Source organism: Acomys russatus, chromosome 30 (assembly GCF_903995435.1).
Source record: "Acomys russatus chromosome 30, mAcoRus1.1, whole genome shotgun sequence".
Classification (NCBI taxonomy): Eukaryota; Metazoa; Chordata; class Mammalia; order Rodentia; family Muridae; genus Acomys; species Acomys russatus.
In genome coordinates, this window is record NC_067166.1 from 32492045 (window position 1) to 32513283 (window position 21239).

The 21239-nt window shown below is 39.3% G+C and overlaps 1 protein-coding gene across 14 annotated transcripts in view; it reads right to left on the reverse strand.

Moving 5' to 3' along the window:
* Positions 1 to 647: 647 nt before the first annotated feature.
* Mef2c (myocyte enhancer factor 2C) overlaps positions 648 to 21239 on the reverse strand; it is a 160248-nt gene continuing 139656 nt past the window's right edge. For 6 of the 14 annotated variants that reach the window (XM_051172314.1, XM_051172316.1, XM_051172322.1 and 3 more), the window contains 5 exons: positions 12377 to 12549; positions 10700 to 10723; positions 9696 to 9825; positions 8989 to 9124; positions 648 to 3006 (listed from right to left, as the gene is read on the reverse strand). In XM_051172314.1, coding sequence (XP_051028271.1) covers positions 2685 to 3006; positions 8989 to 9124; positions 9696 to 9825; positions 10700 to 10723; positions 12377 to 12549 — 785 coding nt within the window. In that variant the 3' untranslated portion in view covers positions 648 to 2684. The remainder of the gene's footprint in view (positions 3007 to 8988; positions 9125 to 9695; positions 9826 to 10699; positions 10724 to 12376; positions 12550 to 21239) is intronic. The other 8 variants (XM_051172318.1, XM_051172327.1, XM_051172323.1 and 5 more) reach the window with 3 other exon arrangements.

The window sequence follows — 21239 nt, forward strand, 5'->3', positions numbered from 1 at the left end:
AAAATTTTAATATGGCTATTTCTTCATATCTTTATATGACCCTTTCCCACCCACTGGATAAGATTCTATTGATACGGATGAACGAATGCATTTTGAAATGACAAGGACCATTTGTGATATGCTTGCATATTTAATACACATTAAGGTATAAGCATGAATTGTCAAGATGGAATCAACTCTAGAGTGACGTAATGACTGGTTTTCTTCCTCAGTGTGTGTGCATGTTTGTGTGTATACATGACTATGCAAACAGGTGTACAGCTAAGCATGTTTGTAGGGATGACTTCCTGTTTTGCTTCTGCATAAATACTAGGTTTCATGTCCCATGGCTACCTTCAGTGGTGGGAGATATATATATATATATATGAAATGATTGATGCCTTTATTTTGTTTTTAATATATAAAACATTACTACAAGGCAGGCTAGAATCCTATACGGATACAACCAAAGGTGCATTGTGGTCTAATTATGAATTGCAGATCAAGTTAAGAAAAATATAGCCTCAATAATAAGGTCTTTTGGCTTCTGCCACCCAGCGGCAGCCTTTTACAGTGAGAAACATATAGCAACTATCCAGGTAAAAGGAAATTTAAAAAACTGGATAAACACGTCCTACACACGATCTAGCAGAACTGATATTACCGGATTTTTTGCTCTGTATGCCAGTATTGATGACTGGAGATGAATCGACAGATCTTCACATTCCAAGAGCAGGAAATCACTCCTAGCCTGAAACATCACGTCAACACTATATATTGACTCCTTATGGCACTCACGTTTTAAAGGGTCTGTAAATTAATCCCCTACACACGAATATTAGACAAGAGTTAAATTATGTTGAAAAATTTTTAAAAGGGACATAGAGAAAGGTTTCTTTTAAAATGGGATTTCTTGAAATGGCTGTTAAATCTCTTTATTGAAGAAAAAAAATAGGTGACATACATGCTTTATGCAGAAGTGACAATTGGGGGTCCTGACACACCAGGCTGTTCAACAGTCCTATACTGCTGACAAGATTGTTTCGGGGCAGTTAAGGTGGATGACGAGTAACTATCCTTTAACTCTTTGCCTCCTTCCCAGCACCCAGACTTTCACATTTTTCTCCTATAGAAATCTGTAACTTATCCACCAAGTAAACGCACATCACTTGTCCCTAGGGCCCAGCTTGCAGGCCATGTGCTCCGACACAGCTCCTTACTCTGAGCATATATATATTTTTTTCTTAAGAAACATCAAATTCAAGGCTGAAAATGAACTACGTAAATTTAGAATATGGGCAAGTTAGGTAGGATGCGAACTTACTGAATTCCGAGATGCGTGGTGAAATGGAGCGATCTGAAAGGGGCCCTGCTTTTGATAAAATGCAAGAACAAAACAAAAAACAAAACAAAAAAGTAGTTTGAAAGAAACCAATTAGTATATACAACGGATGTCAGTTGAGCTAATTGTTTGCTGAAGTCTTAAAAACAATTTAGGATGTTGCAATGTAATATGTTCTAACCCCACAGGTTATCCTTTTGACAGCTGACCTTGAACTTATAAAATGTATGCAGAGTAAAAGAAACCAGAAAGAAAATAGTTACTCCAAATGTGCGACTGCACAAAATATACCCCCCTCCCGCTATTAAGAAAACAAAACTTCTGCCATTACCATAATATTATATATATTAGAAAGCTATACACAAGCATGTTAATTTCACAGATTTTTAAAAGATTCTTAATATTTTATATAATTAGAAATACACATTTCAAAAACAAAACTTCTACAAAGAGGAAACAGGTATCTTGGTTAGCAAAGCATGGAGTGCCTCAGGGTTAAGGTAGCGCTCTCTATACAAAAAGTCCTCTGTGGGTTTTTACAGGACTGTTTAAAATATTAGCGAAGCTAGTGAGGGGGAAAAACACATTTTGGCTTAAGTAAACTACAAAAAGCCACAAATGCTTTGCAAACTCTTTCTTACCTTTTATATGAAAATAAGCAAAATGTAATGTACATATTTTTTATATTTTTATTTAATAAGAGATGCAGACCCAGATTTATTTATTTAATTAAATACTTTTGCTCTCAAACGCCACACTTTTCTTTTCTCTTAAAGTAGGTATGGTCCTCTTTGAATGGTTTCTGATCCTTTTGAATGAGTGCCATACGCCAATGATATGCCTGCAGGTTTGTGAGCGTGCTCCGATGGTAGGTGACCGTGCATGTTCCTAGCATTTACCAGTGGCCACCCCTTGCCGGGTCTGTCCAAACGTCTATACATTTTTTCTATATGTTGCATAACAGCTGCTCTCTCTTTCAGTAAAGATCTGCCGCTTTTGGCAAATGTTTCCTTTTGTCTATTTACATGTAAATAACGTTGAACCTGCAACATGACACTATCTATTGTAACATACATTTTGCAAAGGAGCACAACAGTGAAAAGAAGGTTAGCCTTAAAATCTATTTTGTACAAGTGTTCTGTTGTACAACTCAAGTGCTAAGCTTATCTCAGCATTTCTGTTTATCTTTACACTGTATCACTGAGGCAATTTAAAAGTACTTTTACAAAACAGAGTACCTGACTTTTTTTTTTTTTTTCACACACGGCACATATAATGCATATCGACCCCCCCCTTCCCCATTAAGGTATAGCACACACACACACTGCAAGAAAAAAAAAAAAACTATTAAGTAGTAATGTGATCATGTTGCCCATCCTTCAGAGAGTCGCATGCGCTTGACAGAGGGACTTTCCCTTTCGTCCGGCGAAGGTCTGGTGAGTCCAATGGGGGAGTGGAATTCGTTCCGGTGATCCTCTCTGTCGCTCCCATCGTAGGAACTGCTACAGCTGCTCAAGCTGTCAACAGGAGACCTCCCCGCCTCGTGGCGCGTGTGTGGTGGGTATCTCGAGGGGGTGGTGGTACGGTCTCTAGGAGGAGAAACAGGTTCTGACTTGATGTTGAGGCTTTGAGTAGAAGGCAGGGAGAGATTTGAACTCTGAGATAAATGAGTGCTAGTGCAAGCTCTGTAGGAGGAAAGGAAACCCAGTTACAGACGGAGGAGGCCTGCAGGCCCCAGGAACTCAACATTACAAACACATTAGCTTAAAGACTTGCAGAGACTCTAGTGCACGCTCCCGAGCGAGAAGCGCCCGCTAGGCACTAAGGGGCGTCACTGCCTAGAGCTGTAGAGAAATGTCTCTGCCTGGTGTTTAAACAGGCTACTTAACTCCCCCAGGCCTCAGGAGTCATCTCTAGCTCCTAAGAGACTCTGTAACCGGATAGATTCCCCTTTTCATAAAGGCAGTAAGGCACGATACAAAAGTCATTTCATGCAAGTTTTCCCTATACTGTTTCCAGTCTTTAATTTTCAAAGCCTTGGAAGATGGTGTTGGACTTTGAATGAGCCTCTCTCAGTTTACTAATGACCTGTGTTTGGAATTACTTTTAGAAACTTATTGGTGCTATAAAATCTCTCTCCCTTCAACTAATCGGCCCATACAAGGGGAGTTATATACTACCAAGGGAAAATGAACAGTTTGAATTTCAAATGAACAGAAGACATCAAATATTTTATACACACACACACACACACACACACACACACACACACACACACACACAAAACCCATGAAAGGCTTGGGAGGAGGAGGGAGGGGAAATAGAATGAATGTCATCTGCAGAACCTTTAGATGTTGGTTTAAGATCATCTATCTCACTAAAACAGATACGTAACTGGACTTCCTTTATCCTCTGCAGTTGTATAGGCTGAAACTGTGGTCTGTAGTCTCCGATTCCTCTCGCCTGACCACGATTAGGCATAGTAATGATGCAATACTTAGGACAGCACCTTTCTTATTTATAGCTAATGTTAATTGGTGCATCTGTTGCTTCTGAAGGAAAGAGTGTGCTGTGACTGTGCTCCTAAACTGATTCTCAGAGTGGGAGACTTCAGACCCTTGATATTCTAGAGGGAAAAGCCTTAAGCCTTGTAGTGTAGATTGGCAATCAGGGGCTTTGATCAGGGTAAACTGCGGTCACCTTGCTTGCATCAAGTTCAGTGTTTTGTTTTGGTTTGGTTTAGTTCTTGCTTCTCATGGCACTGACATCCACAGCCAGAGACAATCTGATGCAACTGTCCTCAAAAGTGGGATACTCAGAAAATCGTTTTCTGTAGAGGCACACCAATTTTAAACAAAAGAAAGCAAGCCTACCCATTCGTGTATGCACACTTAATGCTGCTTTCTAATGGAGAAGACTAGATGTCAGCAAATATCATTTGAATACCGCGCAACAGTGCGAGTGTATTTCAAAGAAAATTGTGGGATAACTTGGGCCTAGCCTTTTGGGAGATGTGACACAGGATTAAGATGTACAGAGATAGACAATTAGTTAGAAACGAGTGTATCTTTGAGTAATGTTTTATACAAAAGCACCACCTACTGGCAAGGAATTATTTTCCGCTGCTTCTTATTAATAGATGAGCTAGCATGGAGGACCATATAAAGGAGAATTCTTTGGTGCGTTAATGAGCCCCCCTTTTTTTTTGACAATTTGAGTCCCAGTGCATATGGTTTTTCAGTCTTTGTTTATACGTGGAACTATTTATTTTTGAAGCTTATTGTTTTAGTCTATATTAGTTCTCGAATTTTCTAAGACTTTTAATTAAACCCTCTTTAAATCAAGAGTATAGTAAGATAGGAGACAGAAGACCACCTGTATTTCAAAGGCCCCCCAATAGTGGTGCACTATTTTACACTGGTTTCAAGTTACTTAATGATTCATTTTGATGTTTGAAGAAATCCTCTTTTGATTTCTAGAAGAAAGAGTTTTCCTGGCTCTGGGTAAGAAAACCCATTTCACTAACATTTAATTAAATGCTTCTGCTGTGGATCATACAAGTCCTTCATAATGCATGTCAATTAGGTGCCTGGAAATGACACAGCATATCAATAAATACTTTTCTTCACTCTTTGACATTTTAACTTGCTCATCTCTAAATAAATACAAGAGAATGGGAAAGTTCTAAAAACTTGCTGAGTTGGGTCACATAGGTGACTTGTTTGCAAAAATTAAATTAAAAGTAGTTGGAGCAAAATGATGTGTCTTTGTCATCAAAAGGCTGGATTATCTTTTTATTTGTTTCGGTTACCAATATCAATGGTCATGCAGAAGTTTAGCTGCATCTTGTTCCCCACAAAAGATGGAGCAATTGTTGGTGATTCTTTTGTATGGGTGGAACAGCTCATCTGGTGGTAGGAGTTCATTGGACAGTACACATGGACACAAGCTTGTCTGAGGCGTCTAGCTGTCAGAACCAAATCTACAGCACAGAAATATAAATGGATTCTTAGTCTCCACTTTGTTTTTCTGTCCTAAAGAATGCAACACAGACAGGCTAATCTCTGCTAGCGAAGTAGTAGCTTCTTGACAAGAGAAAGCAGTGTTAACCATCCTTTAGCTCTATCTGTTAGCTTGTTCTTGGGAAAAAAAATATAGCCAGAGGTAATCGTGAGACTGTAGGCCTGAGTGGGTGACCAAGGGAGAGGCGGGAGGGGTCAGGGGTCAGCAGTCAGGGGTCAGGTATGTGGATCCTTTGTGCTACTTCTGATCTTCTACACAGGATTTTTTGTTGTTGTTGTTTTTCGAGACAGGGTTTCTTTGTGTAGTCTTGGCTGTCTTAGACTGGCTTTGGCTGTTCTAGATCTGCTTTGTAGACCAAGCTGGCCTTGAACTCACAGTGATCTGCCTGCCTCTGCTACCCAAGTGCTGGGATTAAAGGTGTGCACCACCATGCTTGGCACTACTACACAGGATTTTAAGGTGAGAAAACTACCTTTCCTTTAAGTTGCTGAAAAATAAAATATGGATAGTGTTATTTAAGTCCTCTCACTCTGTCACCCTAAGAAAAATTAGTTTTTCCTACTATTGTCACCATTTCCTGCCTCTGTAAGACAGTCTCATCACGTATGCCAGGCTGGCCTCACACTTGTAATCCTCCTGTCTCAGCCTCCTTAAGTGCTGGGATTATGGGTGTGCACCTCACGCTCACTGGAGCCTAAACTTTTTTTTTTTTTTTTTTTTTTAAGATTCATTTTACTTTTAATTATGTGTGTGCCTGTCTCTGTGTGTTTCTGCACATGTGTACAGCTGCCTGGGGGAGGCCAGAAGAGGGTGTTGGATTCTCAGGAACTAGAGTTATGGATAGTTGTGAACCACCTGACATGGGTGTCTGGGTCTTCTGCAAGACCAATAAACAATTCTAGCTGCTGAGCCATCTGCTTGCCAACCCCTGAGCCTCACTTTTTTAAGGCTAGGTTTCACTATGTAGCCCTTGATGGCCTGGCACTTACTATATAGAGTAGACTAGGATGAAACTACAACCAATCCTTGAGCCTAGCCCCCTCATATCTGTTGAGTTTCATCATCAACAAAGAAAATACTGTCCCTTTTCTGGGAAATATTGTCCAGAAAGCAGGCTGGCCTCCTCTAGACAGTAATCAAACAAGCATCTGAAAGTCAAGGTTTGTTTCCCTAAAACTGTAAGTTCTCTGCCAGGCATGTCTCTTCCTATATAAAAATAATGTATGTTTCTCACCTACCTCGATATATAAAATAAATGTTACATAGCTTATAAAGCCTAGCTTTGCTGACAATGCTGTAAAGGACAAAATGAGCAAAGTTTTTCACAGACAAATAGGAAGAGTTCTATTATACTTTTGTAAATTTGAGAGAGAATTAAAATAGCCATTGTAGGCTTCTAGGAGCATTGACTTCAGTGGAGCTAAACTCTTTCTCATTCTTTGCTTAAAATACAGTAAGTCCCCAAAGAATATAAGCCCGAGGCTCAAGTCCGTGAGACTGTTCGACTTGGAAAACATACCTATCCCTTTCCCTCATTTATTCTCTGTTTTTATACTTTCCTTTACAGAAACATTATGACCTGGGGTTTTCTACAAAACAGTTGGTAAGAAGACGAGCCAGCTCATCTGAAGATGCCTCACAAAAAGCCCGTGTGAGAGAGAAGGAGGAAAGTGTACGGTGAGAGAGAGGAGGGGGCCATGGCACTGCCTGTAAAGTGTACAGATGGGGCCATGCCGTCAGGCTGAGGTCTTAGCAAAGTGGTGAGGGACAGCTGCATCTCCGACAAAATTCAAACTGTGCACATTCTTCCTGTGGTTTTGAAAGAAAATGATGGGGTGGGGGAGATGGAATCCTTGGCCCCTTGGGGGGGGGTACCACTCACTCCCTGTTCACTGAAGAATAGGAGAGGATTATGTTCCAGACGGTGAGCATGGCCAAAATAACAAGTATATGTGTAACCTCATGATTAAAAAAGCAAAAGAAGAGTGGTACTCAAATGCCATGACACGACTTAAATGTTTATCGTGTGCTGATTTATTCTGGGTACGAGTGCCAGCGCATGGATGCCTACAGTTGGTGATTCTCTTCTTCCACCATGTGGGTACCAGCAATCAAAGTCAGGTAGTTGTCAAGGTTGTTAGCGAGGTTCGGTGATGAGCACCTTTAGCCAAGGAGCCATCTGGCTGGCTTTAGGGCTTTGTGACATGGATAATATCTTGCAATGAGAGATAGAATTTAGTGCTGTGATAGATAGGTTTTGTGAAAACCTAGATGTGAACAATTCCTCTTATTACTGACAGGAAGAAGTTCAGTATAGTGGTGTGCATACATATATAAAATTGTCTGGATGATATTATGTGCTTCGTGACAATTTCCAGAATAAGTTGTGGCAACCAGAATCTACTTGCCTAATTAGCACTGGAGGGAAAAATTTAAATGTCTTATACAGGATCTCATTGTGGGGAAAAAAAAAAAAAAAAAAACAAACAAACAAACCCTTTTCATACGTCTTTCATGTCAACACTCTTTCAAGAAAGCACAACCATAATGCCATGGTAATTTGTTTTGTTGTGCACATGGAAGGCTAGATTTTTCCCTAACAGGGATTAGTGGGTGGAATGGCCACAGCAAGTCCTGACTGTTGATTGGCTGAGTGGGGGAGGGAGAGAAGAGCAGGAACGGTGAGATTAACCAGGTAGTGACCTTTATTTGAATCAGTAGACTTCCCTAGGCACACACGTACAAGAGTAGGCAACTAACATTACTAATTGGTAACTAAAACGGCTCAGTAGAAAACCGAAAGTGGGGTGGGTATGCAGGGTGTTTCTAAAATATGAAAATTCATGTTTAAACAGTTATGTCCTATTTTCTTTTGAAGACTAACTGAGTTCTGGAATTATTCGTTCAAATTAAAGTGAGGTATTTGGTTTAACTCTTATAAGAAGAAATGTCAATTGTGGATTCAGGGCACCTGAGAGTTTGAACTCTTCCATAGATAAATGACAGAAGTCATTTATGTGACAATGACATATCTCAAAGCTACCACAAGGGGGCAGAAAGATACATACTTTGAAAAAAAAAAAAAAACCAACAATTATTTTTAATACTCGAAATTCAGTAATTAGTATTGCATGTGCTAATTAGTATTTGTGCATATATTTTAATGCAATGGCTATACTAGATAAGTATACTATGAATATATTATACATATTTAAAGCCTATATAGAGGTTCAATAGTTGACTCTATGAACGTTAGGTTAATATTCGAGGAAATTACATCATTGGTGCTGAGAACCTTAGCCCCAAAGCTTAAAAAATTATAACTACAAACACCTTCAAAATATCCATAAAATGTCAGAGATCTAACTGAAACCTCCATCCGTGACAGAAGTGGAGGGAAACGGGGTCTTGAGCATTAAGGAAAGCCTGATAGATTGTACCTAACTATTAATGCTTCCCCCCTCGCTTAGGAAACATGGGAAGGACCATTTGAGCCACTTGAAACGTGTGGTCTGAAAGCAGCTTGCAGGGACATCATCTTTTATGCCCTTTAATGGATATGACAGCACATCGTCAAAGACGGGCCTCTATCATTTAAGAATGCAGTCTCTGGTTATAATATAAGACATATAAATATTGCTTACCCCAACTGACTGAGGGCAGATGGTGGCATGTTGTGTAGGTGCTGCTGTTGCCAGCCAGTTACCGAGCCAAGATGAAGCGCACTGGCCGTGTTGAAACCGGACAGTGATGAGAGATCTGCACTACTCAGTGAGTACTCTAGATAAAGGAGTGAAGAAGGCAGCAAGGTGAAACTCTTAATTTGGTAACTGTCAAATGCTAAGCAAAAATTAAACATCCTCAACTTCTAAAACATACTTGGGTCAGTTTTTGATTCAAGGGAAGAGGGGAATAAAGCACCGGGGATACTTTTAATTTAAAAAGAAAAATAGTATTCACCCAAGTAAGGATGCCACAAAAGATTCAAAGGAATGGCTCCTGCAGTGACAGCGTATTACCCTAACGTTGTTTAAAAGTGTAAAGTATGTACTAGTTTTGTGGTCTATAAATATTTTCTTAAATTTAAAAATCTCAAGAAAATGAGAGTTCTATTACACTAAAGAAATAGTAGCTCAGCTGCTTTGAAAACTTGAATTCAGTTTGGGTAAATAAAGCTAATGCGCACTTAAAAGGAGCATTGTAGATAATAAAATAAAATACAGGTATTGGTACAGTGCATTCTGGACACAGACACCACAAAAACTCCCTACAGGGTAAAGAAAAGAACTCTTAAAATATGCTTTTTAAAGAAGTGTTTACTGTAATATTTGCACATAGCAAAGCTACTCACCAGTACCATATGTTGTTGAAATGGCTGATGGATATCCTCCCATTCCTTGTCCTGGTAAAGTAGGAGTTGCTACGGAAACCACTGGGGTAGCCAATGACTGAGCCGACTGGGAGTTATTTATCCTTTGATTCTTTTAAAGTAAATAAAAAGACATTATTGATGACAGATTTTTAAAAGTTAAAAATATTAGGTCTCACTATTAGTTTTTCACATAAAGAAATAAGTTGGTACAAAGCTCATGAAATTAATCATTTAACATGTGTCTCTATGAACTCTGCCAACCCTATCATTTACAATCCTTCAAGAGACCAGCTGTTGCCATGGTAACCCATTACATCAGTATCTCCTAGGCAACTGAACTAGTAACAAGTACCATAGCTTTATTATGGGTAAAAACAGACTATGTTGAGAACTGATGAAATATGTATACTGTACTGCTATTGTTTCAGTTTTTATTCAAATGCAAATTTAAAAAAAATTAAAATCATCCACGGTGTGTTTTATGATCAGTCAGTTCTATGTACCGCAGAACTGACAGCTATAGGGATCATGCTATACTCTAACCAGCAGGTGGTGCTCTGACCACTTTCTTCTGCTTCTAAACTTCATTGCAAAAAGGTGGCAAGTAGCTAAAGCCAGTATTTAACTCCTTACAGCAAGGAGGTAAAAGATGCATATGCTTAAAATAAGAGTGTTTTAAATCTTGTAAAATGCATATTTTAATGTTTAATAACTAAAGGAGTATTTTTGTATTTGGATGTTATAGTAAGTTCAGTCTTAATATTTAAAGTATGACCTCCAGATAAAAGATGGCGACAGAGAAAAAAGGCCTATAAAAAAACAGATATTCTTTTTCACCTGTCAGTGATCCTAGAAATTAATGGTGTTTAAACTCATCCAGTAAGATCAGTTTTAAAATCTGATCACAGCTAACACCTCTCACTAAAGTAAGTTTCGTTGTCTTCCGGAACACGCCCTCCAAGGGAAATATCCTTACCACTTACCAACAGTAGGTCCACATCCTCAGACTGAGAGCATGGGGAAGGAGGGAAGGAGCTTATTAATTAATGTCTGTAAATATTTATAACTGTGAAAATCTCTTCAGCAAAAGGAGAAGCATCTTCTGACAGACACAACACTTTCAACAGCTTTACAAACCAGATGCCAAAGACAACTCCTTAACAAAGGCGCTCTTTGTCTCCCTTAGTGAGGTGTTCATCTCAAACGTGAGGACAATCTGTCTGGTTTTCAGTACAGGTCAGTGTCTTCCTGTTCATTGATCTACTATTATATTTTGATCAAAGAATAACAGGATTGTACTTTAAGCCCTACTTGTTATTGGGACTAGGAGTCACAGCTGACAGCCAGAGAGGGAGCTGATCTGTCACTGGCAGAATCCAAGGGAATGTGCCAGTTTTAAGGGATGTGGGATAAATTTGCTGAGAGACACTGCTTGCCATGGCTGGTCCACACTGACTGCATCACTGTGGTGGTGGTGGTGGTGGGGTTATTTACTAGACCCAGTCTTTTCTGAAGGGAATATCACATATTGTTGGATTTTGACTAGATACTCAAAATAGTTATATAATAAACAGCCCAATAAGTTCATACGACTATTTTACTCCTAAGCATGGCTCAGAGGAGAGAATTCTAAAAAATAGAAAGAAGTGTTCGTAGTATAATTTAAATTTTTTTGCTAAATTTTTGCTGTAAATGTTCTGACTGTTCAGTATTGCTGATTTGGAGAACACTTAGTCATCTATCTATCTATCTATCTATCTATCTATCATCTTCTATTATCTAACATCTATCTATCTTTTAAATTTTTTTATTTAATTAATTTATTCAGATTATTTCTCAATTGTTATCCCATTCCTTGTGTCCTCCCATTATCTATCTATCTATCTATCTATCTATCTATCTATCTATCTATCATTTATCTATCTACTTATCTATCTATTATCTACTTACCAACCTATTTTTCTTGAGTTGATACCATAAAATTCTTTCTATTATAGGCCTGAGTCTCATGAACAAAAAACTGATACAGCATGAGAACGTGCATACGCTTAAATTTATATTTTACATTTCTATACTTTCCTGTAAAAGTATGCCACCATATTTTTTGATATAAAATGTAACACTGGCTCTCAAATTTTTGAGAATTAGTAATTTTCATTAAATGCAATAGGCAAAGACGAACTGAGACAACGTGCAAGGACATATGATATATTAGATATTAAAGAAGTGATACCTAAGAAAGGGATTTCCAATTAATATAAGAAATTTCATTTAGGAATCAGGGAAAGTATTTTTCACTGTCAGCACCTGAGAATGCAAATAGCTCAGTGATGTAAAAATTCTTCTATGAAATGTCTCATAATTGCTCTTCTTATGGAATATGATTTGTTCATATTCTAAGTACAAACTGTGAGCCTTAGGAAGAAATGATATTTCTTACTCCAGAGAAACAATCCTGAAGAAGAGTTTATTAGATTCTTTTTCACATATAGAAAAGGAAAATTTAAAATCAGCTACTACAGCCCCCAATAATAGGATTAAAAACACCCTTAGTCAATAGTGTTAATTTTCTGGGATGACACAAGAATTTATTATCTAGACAAACAGTAAACACAGATAAGATATTGTTGACATGTAGTAAGAAAGGGGCTGGGCATTACCACGGATGGCATCGTGCTCTTGCTGCCGGGCGGAATCAGAACTCGGAGATCTGGCTTACGATTATTCATCCCTAGATTCATAGGGGGAGGAGATTTGGCTTGTATATTCTTGTTCAAGTTACCAGGTGAGACCAGCAGACCTGGTGAGTTTCGGGGGTTGCCATATCCATTCCCTGTTAAAGACAAAACAGTGGCAGAACTCAGGGGGTGATCTAGACTCAAGCGTGTTTTACAAGAATAGCCTGTGTGAGAGAAAAGGGAACGCCTCACCGTGAGCCTTACATACATACAAACACATGAGGGCTGGCTGACTGTCCTCTGTCAATTGTTTCATATACCTCTGAAAGACTATTACAAACCTTTTTCATAAGAGAGTGGATCTTTGTTAGCTTGATCAGAAATCTGCCTATCACATACTTTTAAAAAAAAAAATTAGTACTCCCCCCATCCCCGGAAGAAAGTCAGACAGCCAGTTCAGGATCTAAGAAAAGGGCAGAACTGGTCCTGCACTTTAATTGACTAGTTTGGTGGCAGTCGGGCTGGAGTGACTCACTCTTTCAGTTTGTTGGTTTGGGTTTTATTCTGTGTGTCTGTGTGTCCTTAGATGGCGAAGGGGCAAGGCAGCAAGGCTGTAATTTCTAGGGTAGGCGGGAGGAGGGAGAGCTGCGCGACATCTCACTGCTCAGTCTGCTCTGACTAAACGCTGTCTCTCCACGGCCTTTCTTGCATCTAGTTTACCCTCCTAACCAAGTGCATCACACAGCCTGGAGCCTTGCAAGATTTCCCGCTCACGAAAATCTTCAAAAGTGACAGTCCTCAGGCGCTGAAGCTGTGATCCCCCGCCCCCTCCCTCTCCCTCCCCCCTCCCCGCCCCCCAGTGAAATGCTGACTCATTCAGACACAGGGGACATTGTCACTAATTGTGAAGACTTAAGGCTCTTTTAGGATCTGATATTTTGCCTCCCACTAACAAAGTGGGCATTTGAAAGCCATCGTTTTCCATGCTTAAAACAAGCTACCCCTGGTAGAAATAGCTTAAGGAGTTGGTAGGAAAGGCAACCCGCAGTGGAGTAAGAGCCGACTCAGAAAGGCTATCTGCTGGTTTCCTGAACCCCACTGCTATATTATGCTCCCTAGAAAACTAGCCAGTTGTTTCCATAGAATCACTAAAGGAGACAGTTACAAAACACAACCTGAAGGATGAGACCATGCACTGCTCAGTGAGGAGGGCTACAGCCTTGGAAGGCTCTGAAATTTCTTTGTACTACAGCAATCTCCACTTACTTTGTTGTTGTTGTTGTTATTTTAAAAGATTTATTTATTTATTTATTTTATGTATACAGTGAACTGCCTTCATGGCAGAAGAGGGCATCAAATCCCAGTATAGATGATTGTGAGCCAACCATTGGTTGCTGGGAATTGAACTCAGGACCTCTGGAAGACCAGACAATGCTCTTAACCACTGAGCTATCTCTCCAGGCCCAGCAGTGCATGCTTGTCGAACAAACAAACCAGGGCAAGATGCCTGTAGGATAATATAGGTGATACATCATTCAATTTCTGTGGGAAAAGAGATTTCCTAATGAGGGTTCAGTTCAGAAATAGCCAGGAACTAATTTGCCTTTCAACAAGAGGATGTAGTTGACTTGGGTGACTTGAGGAAGGCTGAGGAAGGATTTTACCCAGCATCCTTAGGAAAACCGGAAGGAATCCGTTTACAAAGGAGCCAATGAAAAGAGAGTGCTCTTTGCCGAAATATGAAAGTTGGTCTGTGGAGACCTGAAATTCTTTGATAATACGGTAGAAATGGCGAACAGCCGGAGTCTCAGAAGAGAGATAGAACTTGCCCCTGTGTCAGACCTCTATAGGCACCAGAGAGCGTGAGTCTAGGAGAGCCTAGCCGTGTGGGTCACTCTTGAGCCTATCGCAATGGCTTCCCATAGAGATGAGAGGAAGGGAAAGCACAGGAATACTCCAAGGACACACTTATAGGAACCTTTTGCCAAGTGAATACTAATTGTACAAAGTAATAATTTAATGCTGACACGCTCACACATGTATACAATATACTTTGACACATATTCATCCTCTCCTGTCCCCTCAACCCCATGTTAGTTCCTTTCTCCCTAAACTGTTCCTCTACCTGTACTTTTTGGATTCAAATACATTTGGGGCATATGGCTCAAAGCACACTTGTTCTTCCTAGCCTGTCTTGTTTTATGGGTAAATAAATAGGCTGAGTATATAAAAACTGCAAGAATAAATCTTACAACTGGATTATGAATAAAAACTAACATGTTTCTTGGGGCAAAATGAAAATAAAACAAATGAAACACCTCCCAAACATGCATCCACCACAAAGTAGTTTTTCAAATAAATTTGTACTGAATTTGAATGTAAATTAGTCTTGTATAATAAAACATCAAAAAAGTTGCTAAATTATAGCTAGTTAAATATGTCAAAACCCAAATTATCTGTTACAGTTCGTTTGGACAGTGGTAAAAGTTCGTATATGAAGCAATAAATTTACTTTTTCTCACCAGGAGAAGTGTAAACAAATTATATTCCCTAAGGAAAATGGTGGATAAGTTAGGCTACTCAGAGGAGTTCTGCATTTAATGTGTTTCCCCTGGGTCATTGCTCTTCTTAGGGCCTTGGATTGAATTCTAGAGTCTCCTAAAAGGAAAGAAAACCAAGAAATATTTGCAGCATGCGTTCCTGCCTGCTGCAGTTCAGACAGACAATGGCAAGTTACATGTGTCATGTACATGTTAGGCATCTGTGAGATCTGGTTTAAATAAACAATCAAATGGAAAATTAGCCGAGTAATTTCAAAAGAAGAAGACGAAGTGTCAGTTAAGCAGTGCAGTGAACCATGAAGAGAGGAGCGGAAACTAAAGAGCTGCCTGGGCAGAGGCCGATGCTGGTTTGCATGGAGGACTAATTCTGCTAAAAGGAAGTAAAACCAGCTCGTGAAATGTGCTGTCCCGAGATAGGATGCACACGAGGCCTGGGGTGAGAAAATGGAAAGGCTGTGCAAAAAAAATCACTTCGAAAACATTTTCTATGGTAAACTCGGAGACATTCCCAAAAAAGCCTAGGTCTTTCTGCCCACATTTTGAAACAGTGATTTGGGGCAGCAGGAGGGAGGGACAGAAGAAACATACATGGTTTTTCACTCAGTGAATAGCTCAGAAGTAAAAAAAAAAAAAAATGCTGAATTAAAAAGACATTCTATGCCTCTCTTGAAACATTTGCTGTTATTTGGAAATTATGCCATTTAGAAGATTAGTTACATGGTTTTAAGGTGTTTACACACCAAGTATAAAATATGCTCAGCGACGATGACACTTTTTACACTTATATTTTTAGAACATAAAGTTATTTTTATGAACAAATAAATTCTATTTTTTATGAGTGAATTTCTGCTATTTTTAGCATATTGTGCCAGCTAGCATTTTGGAACCGTATAATAACCATTTCTGTTTCCAGCCACCAAATTGTTATTCTTCTGGCATAATATAGATTCAGGAATGTGAGACTGTGGACCCTAGACCAGTGATATTGAAACCTATCATTTGGAAATCAATGATGAATACATGTGTGTGGCTTGTTGCTATGAAGAGCCTGCATTTAAGTTGGCTGGGAAGCCACAGCCTCCTCCTCACTCAGAATACTTTGGCCTGTGTGGAGGCTGCTGTCCCACCTTAAGATAAGTTCAGCAGAGAGCACGGCCACATCTAAATTCAGGGGCCCAGGAGGTGGGGAAACACCACCTCTCAACGGCCTTCTAATATACAGATTCGGCTTTCTTGATACTATGGTTTAAAATTATACTCCACTCGGACAATTATCAATTTAGATGTGACCGTATGCAGATGTCACATGCTTCTGACCACTTAAAAGGACAGAAATTATAAAGTATGGCAAATGGATTTCCTGATTATAGATTCTAGGAAAATGAGGTACAGACCAACTTAAGAGTCCAATGAACCTTTTTTTTAATAGTGTCGTTTGATTAAAAAAACATTGTCTCATATAAAACAATTTAAGTTTTCATGATATAACTTGCACAAAGGATAACAGATTCCACCTCTCCTTCCACAAGTGTGTAAAATAGGTGTACTATGTAAAAACATCAACATGAGTGTAACTAGTCAAGACTTGAAGTGTGGTGCTATTTTCCCCCCACCCCCCACAGTTAACTTAAAAACACTTTTCTGCTTCATTTGCTTCTGCTCACTCCTATTTTAGGAAGTTGTAAATCCAGAGAACACCCTCCTGGCTGAAGAAGTTCTGAGGCAGGCACTTGGTCTTGTTGCACGGAGCTTCACCTGAGCGCCGTCTGAGCCCAGAGTTCTACAGCTTGCTTCTATTTAGACATTTAGGTGTTGTGAGGTGTGTGTGTGTGTGTGTGTGTGTGTGTGTGTGTGTGTGTGTGTGTGTGTGTGTGTGTGTATGTGTGTGTGACTTTCAAATATAAATAAAAACACATAATGCTAATAAGCACAAAGCTGAAACTAATCTTTAGGCCTGAGTCCAGTTCATGTACAGGCAGTCTTATCCCACATCTCTTCATCTCTGTATCCTACAAGAATACCAAATCTTGTCCAATTTTCCTTTTTTAAAAATGCCTGTTTGAATTTTTTATTGCCATCATTTTTATATAGGCTTCAATCCTCATTTGATTAAGTCATTCAAAATCCTCCATCCGTTCTTCTATTCCCTAGCTGAAAGATTCCTCTTCACGTCCCTACCTTGAGCTTCAAGAAGCTGAGCTGTATGCAAACTTTTGTGTCCATGTGTGAGGCTGGCCAGCGCACCTGGGAGCATCGTTCTAAAGTGCCCCTTCTGCTCTATTCTCTGTTTCTTTTTCATGTACTGTTTCATACAGTTGGGTCAGAGCGCTGCCTGTCTCTTAGGACTTTCCGTACTTGACTTGCTGTCTAACCTAATTTCCCATGGCCACAGCCAAGCTCACTTCCTCTGAAAATGCCCGAATTTTTGCTCTGCTAGCTCTACGACTGGCAGTGCTCACTTTCCTTTTTAATTCAAATTTGTCTTTTAAGGATCAGCTTTAGTGGCAACTCTTTCATGATGCCTTTCAGATAACTTCAGTCTATGTTGAATCGACTCGTCTCTGAATTTCTGGTGTGATTAGGGTCAGCAATACTACATGGCAGTTCATTCATATAATGTTTCATACATTGGAGAAACAGACAGAGTAATCTAGAGAATTAGAAATTACTCAGAAATGACACTAAGAGATGAGTTACTAGGGAACAGGAGGTGTCAACTGAAAATGTAATGAGTGACTTGTTAAATTTAAACACTGAGGGCTTCTCCTCTTTATGCTACTTGCAAAACTTTTATATTTGGATCATTGTTACATTTTGGTGGCCAATGGTTTTAGGTCTAGATAGTTGTTTTAAGTTGATAATGATTAAGATGTGATGGAGACTGATTTTTATTCAGAATTTTAGATGCACCAAGAGAGGAAAGATGTTTTCTTCAAGGCTGTCAAATACAAATAGCCAAAACACTAAGAATATACCATTTATATAATACCTGATTGTGTCATGGTTATTCTTGTTATAGGTACTTTATTGTATATATGTGAAATAATATAAATGTATATGTAAAAAATAAAAGAAATAAATAAAAAGAAATAAAAACAAACATGAAAAGGAAGAAAAAAGAAAGAAAGAAAGAAAGAAAGAAAGAAAGAAAGAAAGAAACAATCAGCTACATGGTATGGAAGCCCAGAAACAATGTAACTGTCCATCTACTAAAATTTGTTTATAGGAGTTGATTGAACCCTGTTTTTAGTTTCTCATGCTTATCAATCGTTTTGCACCACATATTAATGTGCTCCTTGTGCTGGATCAAATAAGGTGGGTGGTTTCCCCCTAATAAGACAAAAACTTTAGAAGGACACTGATCTTTCATGTGGCAAATGTTTATTGTCACAGGTTCTCCTACTGTAACTCTAAAAATTTTACTTACGTGGCACTTAAGAAAGTGGTCAGCAGTGCCAGCTAAGTGTGAATAGGATTTTGCTATAAGGTTAAGAGGGACTTCTCAGAGGCAGGGAGCACAAAGCAGCGGGGTTGCTCAATCCTGATAATTTGAGAAAGAAGGGGTTCTGTGAGGATAAAGTGCTGGCTGATTTACACTATGCAGTTTTCAATATTTGGAAAAGTAGGATTAGCTAATACCCTCTTGGATCATGTTAACTTTATACTAAAGTCTTACCAAATTTTATCCTATAGGAAATGAACAGCCAGGGATCATGTCTGAGTGGGTAGCACCGTTAACTTGGGTGTGATATCACACAAATACTTAAAAAGAGTTGGGCTGCTCTCAAGGAGGCACGCACCACGCAGAACACACACTAAACAGGAGATCTTGATGGGACAGCAGAGATGACTCCTTTACTGGCAGCCAGAAGCTCGGCCTGAAGGCAGCTAAAGCAGATGAACTTCAGATCTAATGGCGCTCCTATCAAAGTTCCTTCAACTGGGTACAGCTTTTGACTTCTCAGCATAAAAGCAAGAGAAGCAAGCTTAAGAGTCACGGGAGTCAGAGGCCGACTTCGTCAACTGACCATACAACAGCGACAACAGAAAACACCTCTAGCAGGCACTTTATCTCCTCCCCTCCCGTCAGTACCAGGTACCTCATAATTGCACAGAAAAGACCTTTAATCCTCACAAGAATAATCCTGTGAGATGTTAAAAGTATCTCATTTTTTTGCATAATGAAAAAAAAAAAAAAAAAAAAAAAAAAAAAAAAAAAAGCAAAGCAAAGCACAGGGAGGCCTAGTACCTTGCTCCACATAAAAGAGCCATCCACTTGTGAAGTTCTAATGTGAGCTCAAGCAGTGTGTCCCTGCCCTGACTACGCCGCATTGTTCCCCAAAGACCAACCTCTACATTTTAGAGGCTTTCACAGATTGTCTCATTCTAAAGTCAGAGATTACAAAGGAAGAGAACTGTGAAACTGAGGACAGGGGACTCACAGCTTCCCCTAAAGATGTGGACATTTGTTTGTTTATTTTGGTTCATTTTGTTTTGAGACAGGGTTTTTCTCTGTGTAGCCTTGGTGGTCCAGGACTTGCTTTGTCGACCAGGCTGGCCTTGAATTCACAGAGATCCACCTGCCTCTGCTTCCTGAGTGCCAGGATCCAAAGCGTGCGCCCCCATCTGGCTGAGAAGTGGAAGTTTGAAGGTCACATTACTGGGGCGTTGAAGATATTAAGAAGAATGATGTGGAGTGTATCCTGGGAACAGAGCTCTCGGCTGGGATTGGGGAGGCCCTGGGTTCAGTCATTAGCACCTCAAAATAAGATCAAGCAAGTCAAAATAAGCAAAAAATAGAATGTGACCACATTGTAATTTTTGTACTGTTTGAAAGATTTTCCTGGGGTATATAAACTGCGGGAGGAAAAAAAAAATAAAGTTAGGAGAAGAAAAAAAAAAATAAAGTTAAGAAGAAGCATGTTTGGAACCTTAAAAAAAAAAAGGCAAAGAAAAAAAAAAGACAGTAAGATTGGACTGGGAGATAATTTATATAGAAAGGCAGAGAATAGTGATGTGGCAAGCTATATTTCTGATTTCCTGGAGAGTACTTACAACGGACAGGTTATGGTGGGTTTAAATGCATGACGCACTGGAGCAGCTACTGTAGTGTACTGTGTTGTGTAGATGACTAGATGTACTATCAAAGAAATTTTGTAAAATTTTAATCAAGAGTAAAGATGTTTACCTATTTTCTGTCAGTCAAAATGACCAGCTTCTGTTAGAGCCATTTGTTTTCAAAACAACCAGTAAGAGGTACCGCAAGATACCACATACTCTTCTGTTCTGTTGACGATTTCTAACTTAATGGTGGATCAGAATCTCCTTGGCGGGGATTTGTGAGCAGCATCTGATTTGGGCGAGTTTGGGGCAAACTGCCACAGGAAAGCACTAAGATGACACACAGCCAAACGTTTCATGTATTGATTTGTTGCTTTTTCCTCGGCTAAGTGTTTTACCCGCTAAGACTTCTTGTAATTTTAATTTGTTTTATGCTGGTGATTGAACCCAAGACCTGACATATGCTCCGCACATGCTCTTCCACTGAGTTATGCCCAGAGCTCCTTAATATTCTCTTTTATTAGAGCCATTTTGAAAATACTTTCCGTACATTGCCTAGTTAAATAGGAGCTGCCATATTTATGTAAACACTGTCACCACCATCAACTAATTTTACATTTGACTTTTAAAAAGTTTTAAGACTACAAGTTAGCTTTTAAGCAAAAAGGTGTTATTTTATGTCCCCAATCTGCATATATTTTTAAAAAGTGTTTTCTCAAACCATATATAGTCAACTTGCAAAGACTACTCCCCATACTTACTGAAAAGACATTCTAGAACAATTTCTTTGGAGGGGATTTGACTCTTTAGATTGCAGTCTTATATTACTCTGCACTGAATGCCTGAACCCCATTAAGAATTTGGGGAAAAATGTCTTTTTCAGCTGTTGTAAATCAAAATACAGGCTTTTATTTATTTATTTTTAAAAAGAGTTCATTTCTATGAATGGCTCCAAGAGAAAAGGCAACCACATGACATTTTGGGTCAGAAGTCCAGAAATGATGAATTTCAGTATCCCTGCTGTAGATGGATAAAAATCTGATCTCTGGCTTGTGTCCTACTCAGAGCTCCTGGTCACAGACCCTAGCCTCAGAATCCCACATCTCCTCTTTCTGGGCCTTCTAAATGAAAGCTTAAGAACATAGAATCCTGGGCTGTGAAGAAACTCCAGCGAAGCCGTGCTCCCGCCCTATTGTGGCTTTTTAGAAAACTGCACTGAGACG